This window comes from Haliotis rubra, unplaced genomic scaffold (assembly GCF_003918875.1).
Source record: "Haliotis rubra isolate DU_JTF1 unplaced genomic scaffold, ASM391887v1 Scf1423, whole genome shotgun sequence".
NCBI lineage: Eukaryota > Metazoa > Mollusca > Gastropoda > Lepetellida > Haliotidae > Haliotis > Haliotis rubra.
The window spans coordinates 172623-188911 of NW_025765363.1; the positions used below are offsets into that span (position 1 = coordinate 172623).

Below are 16289 nucleotides of genomic sequence, written 5' to 3' on the forward strand. Positions count from 1 at the left end.
AAGTCAGGTGTTGTGTGACAAGGAATCATGTGTTATGTAGAGCAAGGTCCGATGTGGAGTGGAGTCAGGTGTTGTGTGACAAGGAATCATGTGTTATGTAGAGCAAGGTCAGATGTGGAGTGGAGTCAGGTGTTGTGTAGAGCAGATCCGGTGTGGAGCGGAGTCAGGTGTTGTATGGTGTGGAATCCTGTGTTGTGTAGAGCAGGATCAGGTGTTGTGTGGAGCGGAGTCAGGTGTTGTGGGGAGTGGAGTCAGTGTTGAATAGTGAGGTGTTGTATGGAGTGGAGTAAGGTGTTGTGTGGAGTGGAGTAAGGTGTTGTATGGAGTGGAGTCAGGTGTTGTGAGGAGTGGAGTAAGGTGTTGTGTGGAGTGGAGTAAGGTGTTGTGTGGAGAGGAGTCAGGTGTTGTGTGGAGTGGAACCAGGTGTTGTGTGGAGTGGAGCCAGGTGTTATGTGGAGCGGAGCCAGGTGTTGTGTGGAGTGGAGTCAGGTGTTGTGTGGAGTGGAGTAAAGGGTTGTGTGGAGTGGAGTCAGGTGTTGTGTGGAGTGGAGTCAGGTGTTGTGTGGAGTGGAGTAAGGTGTTGTGTGGAGTGGAGCCAGGTGTTGTGTGGAGTGGAGCCAGGTGTTGTGTGGAGTGGAGCCAGGTGTTATGTGGAGCAGAGCCAGGTGTTGTGGAGTGGAGTCAGGTGTTGTGTGGAGTGGAGTCAGGTGTTGTGTGGAGTGGAGTAAGGTGCTATGTGGAGTGGAGTTAGGTGTTGTGTGGAGTGGAGTTAGGTGTTGTGTGGAGTGGAGTCAGGTGTTGTGTGGAGAGGAGTTAGGTGTTGTGTGGAGTGGAGTTAGGTGTTGTGTGGAGTGGAGTTAGGTGTTGTGTGGAGTGGAGTTAGGTGTTGTGTGGAGTGGAGTTAGGTGTTGTGTGGAGCGGAGTCAGGTGTTGTGTGGAGCGGAGTTAGGTGCTGTGTGGAGTGGAGTCAGGTGTTGTGTGGAGTGGAGTCAGGTGTTGTGTGGAGTGGAGCCAGGTGTTATGTGGAGTCGAGTCAGGTGTTGTGTGGAATGGAGCCAGGTGTTGCGAGGAGTGGAGTCAGGTGTTGCGAGGAGTGGAGTCAGGTGTTGTGTGGAGCGGATCTAGCACTTGGGGGCAGCTTGTACTTAAGCTTAATGTTGTCCAGCTCCATGTTGTGTCTGCGATGGTCAGCAAGACTCTCCTCTAGACGGGTCTGTGACCTCATCAACACCTCAGACGTTAGACTCTGTAGAGGCACTGAGGAAAAAGACAACGCAGGAAATTTAGAGCATGTAACTTTTGCTTAGCTGCCGTGGTTGTATACCATTTTGCAAAACTATTAATTGCACTAAACCCATATGATCTTGTAAACTTTTAATATATATATTACACATATATGATAACAACCTGTTTCCTGACAGACATATCAAGTACCACATGTGATCAACTTACCATCCACCTCATGTTCTCTCATCATCCTGCGTCTTGGCTCCTCTTCTGTCTCATCCGAGTCCTCCTCACTGGACACCGGGTATCCCGCCTCCTCTCGCTCCTCCCGAGTGACATCCACATTATCCAGCTGCTGCAGATTGTGCAGGTCTTGAATGATGCAGCCTCTGGAGAACAGTATGACACTATACTAAACAGAAAAGTATTTTAAGTTAAATGATTATTTTTAATAAAATGAGTATTTTGAGCCACTCTTTTAATATTATTTTTAAGGTTACATTATTCGCTAACCCATCAATTAGCTTGGTCAACATCCAAATAGAATGTATTTTTACTCCAACTCCCCAACTCCAAATTTTATACATAAATTCAATTTGTTATTATATATGTGTTTTGTATTATAACTTATGAAGATAATGGTTTCATGCGGAAATATTTGTTTGCATAATTAACAACAAATGCAACTTGTTTGAGACTAAGTCCAACTTGATTCCATAGAAACACAAGAAATAAAAAAGCCCCAAAATATTATTAGGCAGCAGCTCAGCATAAACGCAATGCAAAGTTTGTAGCTTCAAACAAAAATATCATTAGTTTGAGAATGAAGCCTCGAGTCGTGTGAGACTAAGTCAAATTGTTTCCATGAAAAGAAACAAAGTACAATTCAGAAAAATATACCAAAGAGCAAAACCAGCCAGTTAAGCTGATAAACAATCCATAGGAAATGTTTCATTGAAAAATATGATCAGTCATGGTGGTGGGGGTCAGCAATATATGATACAGGCCTAGGAACAGACCTACAACCAACCAATAAAAATCAAACCCACAATTACAGAGTGACCAGTCTCTTTTTTGGAAAACGACCGTGAAGATCCGGGTTAGAATTGGTCTTCAGCAACCCATACTTGTCGTAAGGGGCAACTGACAGGATCAGGTGGTCAGGATCGCTGGCTTGGTTGATACATGTCATCGGTTCCCAATTGTGTAGAACAATGCTCATGTTGTTGATCACTGGATTGTCTGGTCGAGACTTGATTATTTACAAACCACCGCCATATAGCTGGAATATTGCTGAGTGTGGTGTTAAACAACAATTGGTGAATCAATCTATTTGGAAAACAACAAAACCAGAATGTTCAGCAGCAGGGGTGGAAATAACCCATTGCCCGACGTCCGAGTCCAGTGTTTTTTTTCTGTCGGGCAAGAAAATTTGTATATCATACTGTGCCGGTGTCCAGTTGACTTTCCAATGTTAATTATGTTGTTTATTTTAAAAAATCAACAAGAAAACGGCCGGTATAGTGGAAAAATGATCAGGGCAAGTGATTTTACATGTGCCACTGTACCGGAGTACACTACCAATTTTAAAGTTATTTGCACCCCTGAGCAGCCTACCGGACCTGAAAGAATTAAGATGCTTCAACTTTCACAACAAAATATGAAAACAAGAGAGAAGGAAAAAGACACCTGATTGGATTTGTTGAGGAGGAAAGACCCCTTACTGAAGTGCCCTAGCCTTTGTCAAAAATCCAATCCAGAACAATTAATATGACATTTAACAAACAAACAAAATAATGTGTCCATTTTTATGGCGCCAGACTCCACACTAGACATGCTCATTGCATTAACAATGAATAGTACAATACATTATTGCCCCCGATAACCCAAGCAGCCTGATAGCACTAGAAGGTTATAGTCACATGATTTATCCCACAGGGTAGCGCTAGAAGGTTATAGTCACATGATTTATCCCACAGGGTAGCGCTAGAAGGTTATAGTCACATGATTTATCCCACAGGGTAGCGCTAGAATGTTATAGTCACATGATTTATCCCACAGGGTAGCGCTAGAAGGTTATAGTCACATGATTTATCCCACAGGGATAACCATTTTTCAGATGGGTGAACACAAGCAATTTTGAACAAACTTGCATAAGCTAAGGGGAGGCCACATGTATCACATGTGCTTCATTGTGGGGCAGGACTGAAGTTCTAGAAACTCTCAGGAGTCAAGCTGCCAAACACGGTCACCCATCCAATTACTCTCCGCGCTCAACGTTGTTTAACTTTAACTAATTTTTGTCCTGAGCTCTATGCACAGGACCACGTGCCGCAACATGTGATATAAACAAACAAACTCCACTGACCCAGTTCTGTTACAGATACAGCAGTATTCTTCCATATCAAGTTTAAATAAAGAAACAATTTTTTAAGTTGTGAGTTATGTACAAGATGTAGTTTGTCAACATTATGAAGCCAGTATCTCACCGGTAGTCTGCCATCTGAGTACAGGGGTTACCAGACAGGTTCAGCAGTATCAGAGACTGGGGGAACTCATCTGGAACAGTATCAGGTAAATCAATCATTGGTGTCTTGCTATAAAAAATGCAGGGGTGGAAATAACTTTAAAATTGCTAGTGTACTCCGGTACAGTGGCACATGTAAAATCACGTGCCCTGATAATTTTTCCACTACACTGGCCGATTTTCTTGTTGATATTTTAAATAAACAACATAATTAACATTGGAAAGTCAACTGGACACCGGTACAGCGTGACATACAAATTTGCTAGCCCAACAGAAAAAAGCACTGGACTGGGGCATCGGGCAAAGGGTTATTTCCACCCCTGAAATGTCAGGTAAACTGATCATCAGTGATCAACAGCATGAGCATCAATCTACGCAATTTGGATATGATGACATGTGACAACCAAGTCAGCGGGCCTGACCACCCGACCCCGTTAGTCGCCTCTTACGACAAGCGTGGGTTATTAAAGTTCAATATTCTAACCCAGACCATATATTCACGGGTATATTGTTATGAAAGAGTGACAGGTAAACTGATTATCACTGAATTGGTATGAAACAGTGACAGGTAATTGATCATCAGTGTACTGACATGAAACAGTGGTTGGAAAACTGATCATCAGCATTTTGCTTTGAAACAATGGCAGGTACACATGACTGGTCATTTATTTTGAAGCCTATACAATATACAGCTTTGGACGAGAGAAACTGGTCACATGACCTTGACAGCTGATATTCATGTGTATGTGCGGCTGCTTGTACTAGCCCAGGCTTAAGCGGGTTTTATAGTGCTAGCCCACTGAGATACCATGCCGCAGTGAAGCATGAATACCCCACTCAGACACATTATACTGACTCCGAGCCGACCAGCCCTTGTTGTACCTATTAATGCCGAGCGCCAGGTAGGGACCAACAAGTACCATATTTTAACGTCTTTTGGTATGATGCGGTCGGGTATCAAACCCCCGACCTTCCGTTCTCCAGGCAGACGCTCTAACCACTACACCACGGAGGCGGTCGTGAACAACAGGGAGAGTTACATGGATATACCACTAATAATAATAAGTCATCTTCTATAGCGCACAGTCTCCAAACACCAAGTGATTGCTCGCAGCGCTTAATCAGAATCTGATTCTTATTACCCCGGATAACCCAAGCTGCCTGTTAGGCGCTAGAAGGTAATAGTCACATGACGTTATCCAACCGGGTACCCATTTTCTGCAGAGGCAATTTTGAACAAACTCACTTGCTTAAGGTGAGACGACATGTATCACATGTGCTTCGTTGTGAGACAGGACTGAACTCCTAGAAACTCTCAGGTGTCAAGCTGCCAAACTGTCACCCTTGAGGTACAGTTTACCACATACAATGTGACTGTGGTGACTGATACATCCACAAAACCTCAAGACCCTCCCTGTAAGAATGAAAGAACATCAAACCTCTGTGAAGAAGAAAGACTCCAAATCCACCATATATGATCCTTTGTAACAGCATCAATGTACTCACCAGTAATCACACCCACTACAAGATCAGGAGACTACTAGAAGCCATTCACATCAAGAGACTCCAATAGGCCATGAACAGAGACCAAGGATATTACATCCCCACTGCCTACCATCAACTCATCACCAAGCAATCTTAATTCCATTATTCTCCTGTCTGTCATATCATTGACTTCCCTTGCCCATTAATCCCTCCTTCATTACCGGTAATTCTGCTTGTGTAACAATTGCCTTCTTGTGTATACATCCTCCAATCTTGTAGATCAAGCTTAATAATTGTGTAAAGAACAACCAGTTTACTGTTCAAACTTTACTAGTAGCATATAGCCTTGCCTGCAGTATTGCACATCACTTGCTTAAAATTTTGTTTGTAGCTACACTGAAACATTGCTCATAAGTTTTATGTCCATAAAACTCTCCTGGTTGTTCACAGACACACTACTTCCACATTCCTGGGGACACCCCTGTGCATTCCCTGGCATGCATAAAAATACAGAGGCATTATTTCAGATCATGTAGGGCTTTAATCTTGAACTAGTGCCTTGAGAAAGCATCCAAGGCTGCTCCCTGAATTGTTGGTCTCCAAACACAGAGCTGGGGTGGCACCTTACCAATGTCAAACTGTGCTATGCGGTTGTCTGAGAGGTCAAGGAAGAGAAGCTTGGAGAGTTTACTGAGGTTCTCCACCTTCTGTAAGAGGTTGCCGGCCAGTGTCAGAAACTGTAAGTTTTTCAGGCAGTCGAGGTTGCTGATGCGTGTGATCCGGTTCTGGAAGCAAGTACAACTGTCCAAATCAAACTCGGCTTTCTCTGGCATGTACAGCATTTCTGATTCTTTTGAAGGAAATACAAAGTTTGAGACATGAAAGACAGGAACACAACACTTGAAACTACCTTTAGCAGTGTTGTCTATGGAAACAAACTTGAACTTCTGTGTAGAGAGTGATTTGGGGGGACATGTTCCATGACCATACAGAAACCAAGATTTCACTGGGTCTATGATGTCACTGTGTCTATGATGTCATTGAGTCCATGATGTCATTCAGTCCATGATGTCACTGACTCCATGTTCTCACTATGTCTATGATGTCATTGAGTCAATGTTCTCACTATGACTCTGAAGTCACTGTGTCCATGATCTCACTATCTATAATGTCACTATGTATATGATGTCATTATGTCTATGATTGCACTGTGTCTCTGATGCCACTGTGCCTATGATGTCACTGAGTCTATGATGTTACTGTGTCTCTGATGCCACTGTGTCTCTGATGTCACTGCGTCTATGACACCACCATGTACATGACATCACCAATGATGTCATTAAGTCTATGATGTCACTGTCTCTGATGTCACTGAATCTATGCTGTCATTGGGTCTGTGATGTCACTGTGTCTGTGATGACACTGAGTCCATGATCTCACTGTGTCTATAAGGTCACTTTGTCTACAATGTCACTAAGTCTATGATCTCACTGTGTCTCTGATGTCACTCTGTCTACGACGTCACTAAGTCTCTGATCTCACTGTGTCTCTGACGTCACTATGTCTATGATGTCACTATGTCTCTGATCTCACTGTGTTTATGATGTCACTGTGTTTATGATCTCAATGTGTCTCTGATGTCACTATGTCTATGATGTCACTATGTCTCTGATCTCACTGTGTTTATGATGTCACTGTGTCTATGATCTCACTGAGTCTATGATCTCACTGTGTCTATGATCTTACTAAGTCTATGATCTCACTGTGTCTATAAGGTCACTTTGTCTACAATGTCACTAAGTCTATGATCTCACTGTGTCTCTGATGTCACTATGTCTATGATGTCACTATGTCTCTGATCTCACTGTTTTTATGATGTCACTGTGTCTATGATCTCACTGAGTCTATGATCTCACTGTGTCTATGATCTTACTAAGTCTATGATCTCACTGTGTCTATGATGTCTCTGTGTCTATGATGCAACTGTGTCTATGATGTCACTATGTCTATGATGTCACTGTGCCAATGACATCACTGTGTCTATGATGTCACTATGTCTATGATGTCACTATGTCTCTGATCTCACTGTGCCAATGACATCACTGTGTCTCTGATGTCACTATGTCTATGATGTCACTATGTCTCTGATCTCACTGTGTTTATGATGTCACTGTGTCTATGATCTCACTGAGTCTATGATCTCACTGTGTCTATGATCTTACTAAGTCTATGATCTCACTGTGTCTATAAGGTCACTGTGTCTATAAGGTCACTTTGTCTACAATGTCACTATGTCTCTGATCTCACTGTGTTTATGATGTCACTGTGTCTATGATCTCACTGAGTCTATGATCTCACTGTGTCTATGATCTTACTAAGTCTATGATCTCACTGTGGCTATAAGGTCACTTTGTCTACAATGTCACTAAGTCTATGATCTCACTGTGTCTCTGATGTCACTATGTCTATGATGTCACTATGTCTCTGATCTCACTGTTTTTACGATGTCACTGTGTCTATGATCTCACTGAGTCTATGATCTCACTGTGTCTATGATGCAACTGTGTCTATGATCTTACTAAGTCTATGATCTCACTGTGTCTATGATGTCACTGTGTCTATGATGCAACTGTGTCTATGATGTCACTATGTCTATGAAGTCACTGTGTCTATGACGCCACTGTCTATGACACCACTGTGTCTATGACGTCACTGTGTCTATGACATCACTGTGTCTATCATGTCATTGCGTCTATGATGTCACTATGTTTCTGATCTCACTGTGTTTATGATGTCACTGTGTCTATGATCTCACTGTGTCTCTGATGTCACTATGTCTATGATGTCACTATGTCTCTGATCTCACTGTGTTTATGATGTCACTGTGTCTATGATCTCACTGAGTCTATGATCTCACTGTGTCTATGATCTTACTAAGTCTATGATCTCACTGTGTCTATAAGGTCACTTTGTCTACAATGTCACTATGTCTCTGATCTCACTGTGTTTATGATGTCACTGTGTCTATGATCTCACTGAGTCTATGATCTCACTGTGTCTATGATCTTACTAAGTCTATGATCTCACTGTGTCTATAAGGTCACTTTGTCTACAATGTCACTAAGTCTATGATCTCACTGTGTCTCTGATGTCACTATGTCTATGATGTCACTATGTCTCTGATCTCACTGTTTTTACGATGTCACTGTGTCTATGATCTCACTGAGTCTATGATCTCACTGTGTCTATGATCTCACTGTGTCTATGATGCAACTGTGTCTATGATGTCACTATGTCTATGATGTCACTGTGCCAATGACATCACTGTGTCTATGATGTCACTGTACCTATGAAGTCACTGTGTCTATGACGCCACTGTGTCTATGACACCACTGCGTCTATGATGTCAATGAGTCCATTATCTCACTGTGTCAACAAAGTCACTGTGTATATTAAACATCACGTTAGAAGTGACTATCATCCAGTGCTCATAATTTGTACACCCCTACCCTAGTGTTTAAAGTCCCTGTATCATATATCAATGAAACTCAACTGAATTCCCCCCTAACCTTATGCCACTTCTAGCAATACTCCAGCAATATCACGACAGGGGACACCAGAATTGGCCGGAGACAAACAGGTGCAAAACTATGAAATTCATGAACACCAAGCTGTGAAATTCATAATGGGCTTCACACATTATACCCATATAGGCAATTGAACCCAGGTTTTAGAGATGACAAGCGAACACTTGAACCACACACGCACGCACGCACGCACGCACGCACGCACGCACGCACGCACGCACGCACGCACACACACACACACACACTTTCACCTGTTGGAGATACACGTTGGTGACTTTATAACTCAGAAGCTCCAGACTGTCAATATGACTGATGTTTTCACGGTCTAGTCGAACATGTGTGATCTCACAAAGGGCTGTTAAGCTGTGAAACATGAAAAATGCTTCTTTTAATTCATCATGATTAATCTTGGTTGTGTTATTGTACCAATGTGGTGTCTGGTGAACCCCTTTCTAAATGGCGTGCTGGGCCTCCTTTCACAAAGCACTAAGGTGATCGGAAGTCACTAAGGTAACCTTAGTGCACTGTTAAAGAATGGGAGTTAAGGTTAACCTTAGTTAAAGTTGCTTCGTGAAAGGAGCCCCAGGCCCCGATTTCTCGAAACAAACTTAAGTCTTTACTCAAATTTCAAACTGAGTTTGACAATTTGGAAACATCTAATTTTAACTCAACTACAATTTTTTAAAATAGAAAAGCCCATACAGCTTAAGTAATTCCATCCACCAAACCCAAATTGTCCCTTATGTTTTGAGTCAATTTCAGTTCAATGTGGGAAATGCATTTTCAAATTTGAGTAAAATCTCTAACTTAAGTCAAAACTCAGACTTAAGTTTGTTTCGAGAAATCGGGGCCTGGTTGGTACTGGTTCACTGACATGTCAATGTACGATGATGTGGTGATGAGGATTTTATACATAATTACAGTTAAGTTTCAAATGTCTTGACTACATAGTAACTGGCCCTTGGAAATACTTGGACGATGGCTGTTCTGAATTAGTAGCTATGACAGTTTGATGAGTGGGAGGCTTAACCCTGACTGTCTTTGTTTCGAAAAACAGTAACCAGGAATGATCATTTCTCTTGACAGACTTGTGTCTATGATGTCTATGATGGCTGTTCTGAATTAGTAGCTATGACAGTTGGATGAGTGGGAGGCTTAACTCTGACTGTCTTTGTTCGAAAAAAAGTAACCAGGAACGATCATTTCTCTTTACAGGCTTGTTTCTCAAAAGAAAGTGAAACGTCCAACTGTGCAATATGATAATAATGGCTATTAATAAAGTGCTGGTTCCCACGCACTTGTGCATGCTGTGTGCTAACACGTTATTACCCTGGATAACCCAAGCTTATCCCACCGGGTACCCATTCACTGCTGGGTGAACAGAGGCAATTCATGAACAAACTCACTTGCTTAAGGTGAGTCCACATGTGTCATGTGTGCTTTGTAGAAAATAATGACATTGTACTGGCCTTATGCTCGTTAAGCACACCATGCTTACTTTGATAGTCATGCTTACTCGGCTTACTATGTCCACTGTCATTATCATGTTTATGATCATTGTCAAAACTACTTTGATTATCTTTCGATGGTCTCTGCTGCTTTGCTTTGTTCTCTGCTACTTTTTCTTGCTGTGCTATCTGTTACGGATTTAAAATCTGCAAATTTGACAACAAATGATTTTCCTGTATAAATATATTTTTAGTTTCGCGAATACCAAAGAAAATAGAAGAAATAGTTTTGTTGAAGACAGGTCTTTTTGTTTCCATATGCAGATTTGCCCTGGCCACAAACATTCAAAATAAAGCAGAATCATTTTTGATGTGAAATGAACATTTTTAATTCCCTCTTTTATACTCTAAACCAGCCAGCCCAACTTTAGATCACAGTGGCTATGTAAATCACATGAAAAGAATGCTGACCTAGAGCTTACATGCAACTCAAAACACAACTTTGCAGATTATAAAGTTGAAAAATAATGCGATGAAAAACCCCCAGCGAAATCGGAGTTCAAACGATTCACCAAAATCGTCCCAACTGGGGTGAAAAGTGTTTGCAACAGCTGTGCGGCGGTGCGCTCATAGTGCATGCGAGTGAATAGGTTTGTGCAGCTTGAAGCGGCATGCCCGGATTATAAGGTCGTGAGCAGGAGTAGTCTAATCTTGGTTGTGTACACAAGCAACAAATAGTAAATAATCTACTCCTTACATAAAAGAACCTTGTTAAGGATCTAGATCTACTCAGTTATGTGTCAACCAGTGAGGTGTTCGACATTTCAAGACTGAAAACCTTCGCTGGCAGTGAGTACTCGAAGTAGGCTTTGATGTGAGCTATTTTTCTAATGTTTTGAGTTTTGTTAATGTTTCACAGGCGCGAGCTTTCAATATGTTATGACAGTAGATTACCGATTTAACTGTTTATATAATTTCATTTGACTATTTCACCACACATTCTTTTTACCGAGTCACTTCTCAGTTCAATACTTAACAGCAACTGTGATATAGATATGTCTATGTCACAGACAAAACTCAATGTCTGTTTTATTGACACCTATGTGTCTGCCTGCCTGTCTGCTAATGACAATATTCAATACACAACTTCGATCACTGACCACATGCAAGTTGTACTTAACACCTATCAGGCTATACACCAAAAACAAAACGCATTGATTTATGGCTCGTGCACCTGAGTTCTGTCTCTGTCACATTATGTAATTATACAGACAGGCAGGTGTGATAATTGTACACATCACATGCTATGACGTCTGCTGATTGCAAAATGTTATACACAAAAAATGAGCATATATTTACAAAAACCTAACATCTCTATACACACACAAAGAGCCCTAAGAGTATCGGCAAATGAATCAGCCAATGAAAGTCTTCGTTACACTGAAGTGCACGCCCACCCACTCTGACTGGGTTCGGTATCCGGGTGTTCGTTTCGAGGGAAGTAAACCCAAGTACAAAATATTGCACGTTGATTTGCGATTGTACGCTTATAATTGTGTTTATATTTTTTTTCATAATCAGCAATGTATATTATATGGCATAAAAAAATGATAATTGTGTTTTAAAAATGTTTCATTTCTTTGTTGCATCTAAGCTCTAATCAAAATTAAACTTATAATCATGCTTAGCATGTTTTCTATATTAACAATCTTACCATGCCTATAATTTGATTACCATGTTTATAATTAATTGGATAATCATGCTTAGTATGTTCTCTATATTAACTATGCCTACCAAGTGTATAATTCGATTACCATGTATATAATAAACTGGATAATAACGCTTACTATGTTGCCTATATTAACTGCCCATAACATGTCTATAATTAGATTGCCAAGTTATTAATTAATTGGATAATGACACTTAGTATTTTCTCTATGATAACTATGCTTACCATGTTTATAATTAGATTACCATGTTTGCAATTAATTGGATAATCATGCTTACTGAGTTCTCCATATTAACTATTCTAATGTGTTTATACTTAGATTACCATGTTTATACTTAGATTACCATGTTTATACTTAGAATACCATGTTTATACTTAGATTACCATGTTTATAATTAGATTACCATGTGTTTACTTAGATTACCATGTTTATACTTAGATTACCATGTTTGTAATTAGATTACCATGTTTATACTTAGATTACCATGTTTATAATTAGATTACCATGTTTATACTTAGATTATCATGTTTATACTTAGATTACCATGTTTATAATTAGAAAACCATGTCTATAATTACTAGCATGCTTATTTTGAATATCAAAATTTGCCCAAATGAACTTGCTATTCAGAATATACACACGGAATGATTATCTTGTCAAGGGGCCTGTGAAAACATTCGGATATACTGCTTGGAACATCAAAGATTTTGTATTTTATATCAGTTTTAACAAATGCAAGGGGCCAATTATGCTGTTGTTAATGTTAATCTGCTGTTTGTCACAAAATACCATGTTATCTGCGGTTTGTTGAAACATACTTCATATATATTTCTAATCATTTGGTTGTAGTCACTTTTAGGTTCATGGTGGTGTATGAATCTATATCGAAACGTCTCTCAATGCAATAAACAAGAAGTTGTCATCAATAAAGTTGTTTCCTTCTTTTTTGACTCACCAACTTCTATAAATGTCGATCAAACAAGGAGCCAATTATCGCTACAGTAAGCTGTGCCCATAAACAGCTCCCTTCTTTTATACCCACCCCAGAATTTACCTCACTAACAAAGTAGATAGGAAGGCGTTTTCTATTCTTGCGGTACTTACGGATATCGGCTGAAAAAATAACACAAACAATTCTTATCGTATTCATGCTTGTTGTGTTTAAACGAAGGGCCTTCTCCTCTAACATCTACATCTATCAGCTGCCAGATCCATCAGGTGAACTACCACTTGTGAGCCCGGTGATAAACAATGCCATCGGCCATTGACGAAACGAGGCTTCTCCCATTCTCGCGGTATTACCAGGAATTAACGTTATTAAGTGTATGTAAAAGCAATCCTACCGGAAAGGGCGGGAAAAAGTAATGATATGTCCAAGTTGGTATAAACTCCCCAATTTTCGTGACACTGCAAGATTTTTGTCACTCACAGACTTGGGCCACTTCCTAGTTACCAGTCGGTGATGTAAACAACCGCTAAGTGTCGTGCATCGGCGATTTCGGCAGAAAGCGTGTTTACCGCGAGAATCGGAAACCCACGAGAATGGGAGACGGACCTATAAATACAGACAAAAGATATTTACATTTTCTCCTGGTCCCATGAAGAAGTTGCCTCTGGAGGAAGATGTCTGGTTACAAGCAGATGCAAGGACAAGCGTTGAGCTTTCTTCTCAGCTGAACAGACATACAATGAACATGGAGGACATACCTAGGATGTATGTGGTGAGAGGAATCATCTGTACCCATGGCAACATTTGGGACAGATCATATTTGGGGACTAATGTGCAATATCAGGGATCAGAGTTGACCAAACATTTTGCATTTACGGTCTGTCTATTGAGGAATTTGTCAAGGCTTCAAAATCAAGATCCCTTGATAACCTTAAACTCTGACGTGTCTTTTGGATGCATATTTCAAGTACTCAAACACCACAACTTCATTACATAGATCAGAAATAGTACAATAGAGAATTCTAAAATTTCAAAAACCTGGTACGTCATTGGATGTTAAAATCTTGAACGTGATGTGATAGTTCATTTCATCTGACTGAGTATAGTTCTATTACTTCTAACATGCATATGTTTATTGCCATCAGTTTGTAAAATCACTATCATTTGGAACTATATACCATGTTTTTCTCATGCAAAATTACTCTTGTGATAAGCTGTTAACTGTTTATATGAGTAGCAGTCAACGATCAGAACATTGCATACCAAAGATTGTTGCCCGACTAGCAGTGACAATCCTATTTGTTGCATGAAACGAAACGCAGCGACATTCAGTCTCATTTCGGCATCTGATCAATCTGTTTTCCTTAAAAAAATCCTTCCACATACTCACTTTTGAAAGCATCACACGTTTGAAGATCTGCCTCCTCCTCTTCCATGATCAGGTTATCGACCACTCTGTTACATCAGTCACATGCACTGGGTCACTGTCGTAGATCTAATATCGTTGCATCTGTCGGAGTGATTGTTTGTTTATCGACTCGGCAACAAACTAGAGTGCTCTCCCTTCATTAGGTGAGCACCGAGCTCCTTCCCGCATAAGCTGGTTCACGGCTCCCTTTGCGCGCGCCACCTTGCGCCAAAGGTAGGACCCGGTACAGGCCGCCGTCACACCTGGATTGGTCAAGCTGGTCAAGCTGTACATTGACGTCCTGCTGAAAGATCTGGGAATCATTAGGTTTGAAAAGTGAACGTTGAGCTAGAATTCCTCTTGCGTGGTCCTGGATCTGCGTACGGCTATAAAATTACACAGAAATGTAGAATATTAAATTTCCTATACGTTGGTATAAATATAAGTGCAAATACCTCTGCGGTTTGCGAAATAAACACAGCTAAATGCTGTCAAATTTTGTTATGCGTTAAAAAACAGTAAAGGTCTCTGGTTTTTATCATGCACCGATAAAAGCATTGCGCTGCGACTTTTTAAATTTGGCATCTTTATGGAAAGTGTACAGTCTGATATCTCAACGACATAAGTATATATGAAATGGGTTTGTGTTCTAATGCATAACGTTTCATACATAAATACGCTCCATGCGCGGATCAGAGGGGTGGGGGTGGGTGCGCAACCCCCAGAGTGTTCCAAATGTACTACATGTTTAATGCCCGGGGTTCGGGGATTGGGGTGCAAACCCCCACCCCCAACAAAATCCTGTATCCGCCCCTGCGCTCAACCTTGAAAATGACTCGCAATAAATGTCTAAAATGGATTTTGTTCTATGACGTCAAACGACGACCGAGTGGCCATACACATATATACCGTTTTTCCTCTATTAAGTTCCGGACCTCTAATAACCGCCGAGGATAAAGCAGTGCTTTAAGAAATAAGCACCGGGCCTCTAATAAGCGCCGGGTCTCTAATAAGCGCCGGGTATAGACCTTTGCATTTTTTCGCAAATGTATTCTCCCTTGGTCTAAAAATAGATATATTAAGGAATGGTCCCTTTAATCATAACTTCATGTACTCTTCCCCGCTTTTAAAAATACAGGGTATTTTAATAAGCGCCGAGCCTCTAATAAGCGCCGGGTCTGGAGGTCCGTTGAAAATATAAGCGCTCGGGGGTGGGGGCTTATTAGAGGAAATACGGTATACAGATAAGGGGGCATAACTCCTATATGCTTAACACCATTTCAATGTAACTCAGGATACTTGGATAGAATTTGTTGTGGATATGGACGCTATATTTCGTTATGGTTTGTTAACCCTGAACCAAACTATTCCAATACAAAGTTCCCCAATGTGAGTGGATAAGTTTTGGAAGTTTCACAATTTATAAGAAAAGATGACAACACACTACATGAAAAAAGAACCAAATAGCGATTTTGATGGCCCTGTCCGATATGTAAATTAGTTCTTAGATTCCCATATTCTCCTGTTTGTGTAGATGTATTTTGACTAATTTTGCATCATTATTAACAGAGTACTAGTCATATCTTCAAATTTAATGAAATTGCTAAAAATAATACAACCACTGGATGCGGAAGTATCTTGTGACGCACAATTTTACATTATCTTAAAAGTGAACGTTGCATTGGATCTACGGTCCTCCGACTATTACAATATGTTCAGAGGTAGAGTACATTGAGATCTGCTGACACTAGTTTCTAGGTACGAGATTTTGTATACAACACTAACTTATAATAAGTATGTTCATACCAACTAATTATCAAACGTTCATAAATCTAAATGCTACACAGTCTAAGAACTGAATTGTGATGATTTGTTTACATTTTACACAAGTACAGTTTGCACCGCCTTCGTTTCCACACCTAATCTTT

The 16289-nt window shown here is 40.5% G+C and overlaps 1 protein-coding gene across 1 annotated transcript; it reads right to left on the minus strand.

The window, feature by feature from the left end:
• Positions 1-1099: 1099 nt before the first annotated feature.
• Positions 1100-14517, minus strand: LOC124269149 (leucine-rich repeat-containing protein 46-like). The gene is made up of 7 exons (XM_046704168.1): positions 14344-14517; positions 13587-13677; positions 9078-9189; positions 5868-6024; positions 3717-3786; positions 1453-1616; positions 1100-1257 (listed from the first exon to the last, which is right to left on the minus strand). Exons 1-7 carry the CDS (start codon positions 14387-14389, stop codon positions 1100-1102), a joined length of 798 nt encoding a protein of 265 aa, XP_046560124.1. The 5' UTR covers positions 14390-14517.
• Between the last annotated feature and the right edge of the window lie 1772 nt (positions 14518-16289).

Bases quoted from the DNA above. Each gene is read 5' to 3' on its own strand.
- LOC124269149 (XM_046704168.1), bottom strand. From the start codon at position 14,389: ATGGAAGAGGAGGAGGCAGATCTTCAAACGTGTGATGCTTTCAAAA. The intron at 13,678-14,343 runs GTGAGTATGTGG...ATGTCTGTTCAG, and splicing joins AACGTGTGATGCTTTCAAAA to CTGAGAAGAAAGCTCAACGC. The intron at 1,258-1,452 runs GTAAGTTGATCA...CTTTTTCCTCAG, and splicing joins GAGAGAACATGAGGTGGATG to TGCCTCTACAGAGTCTAACG.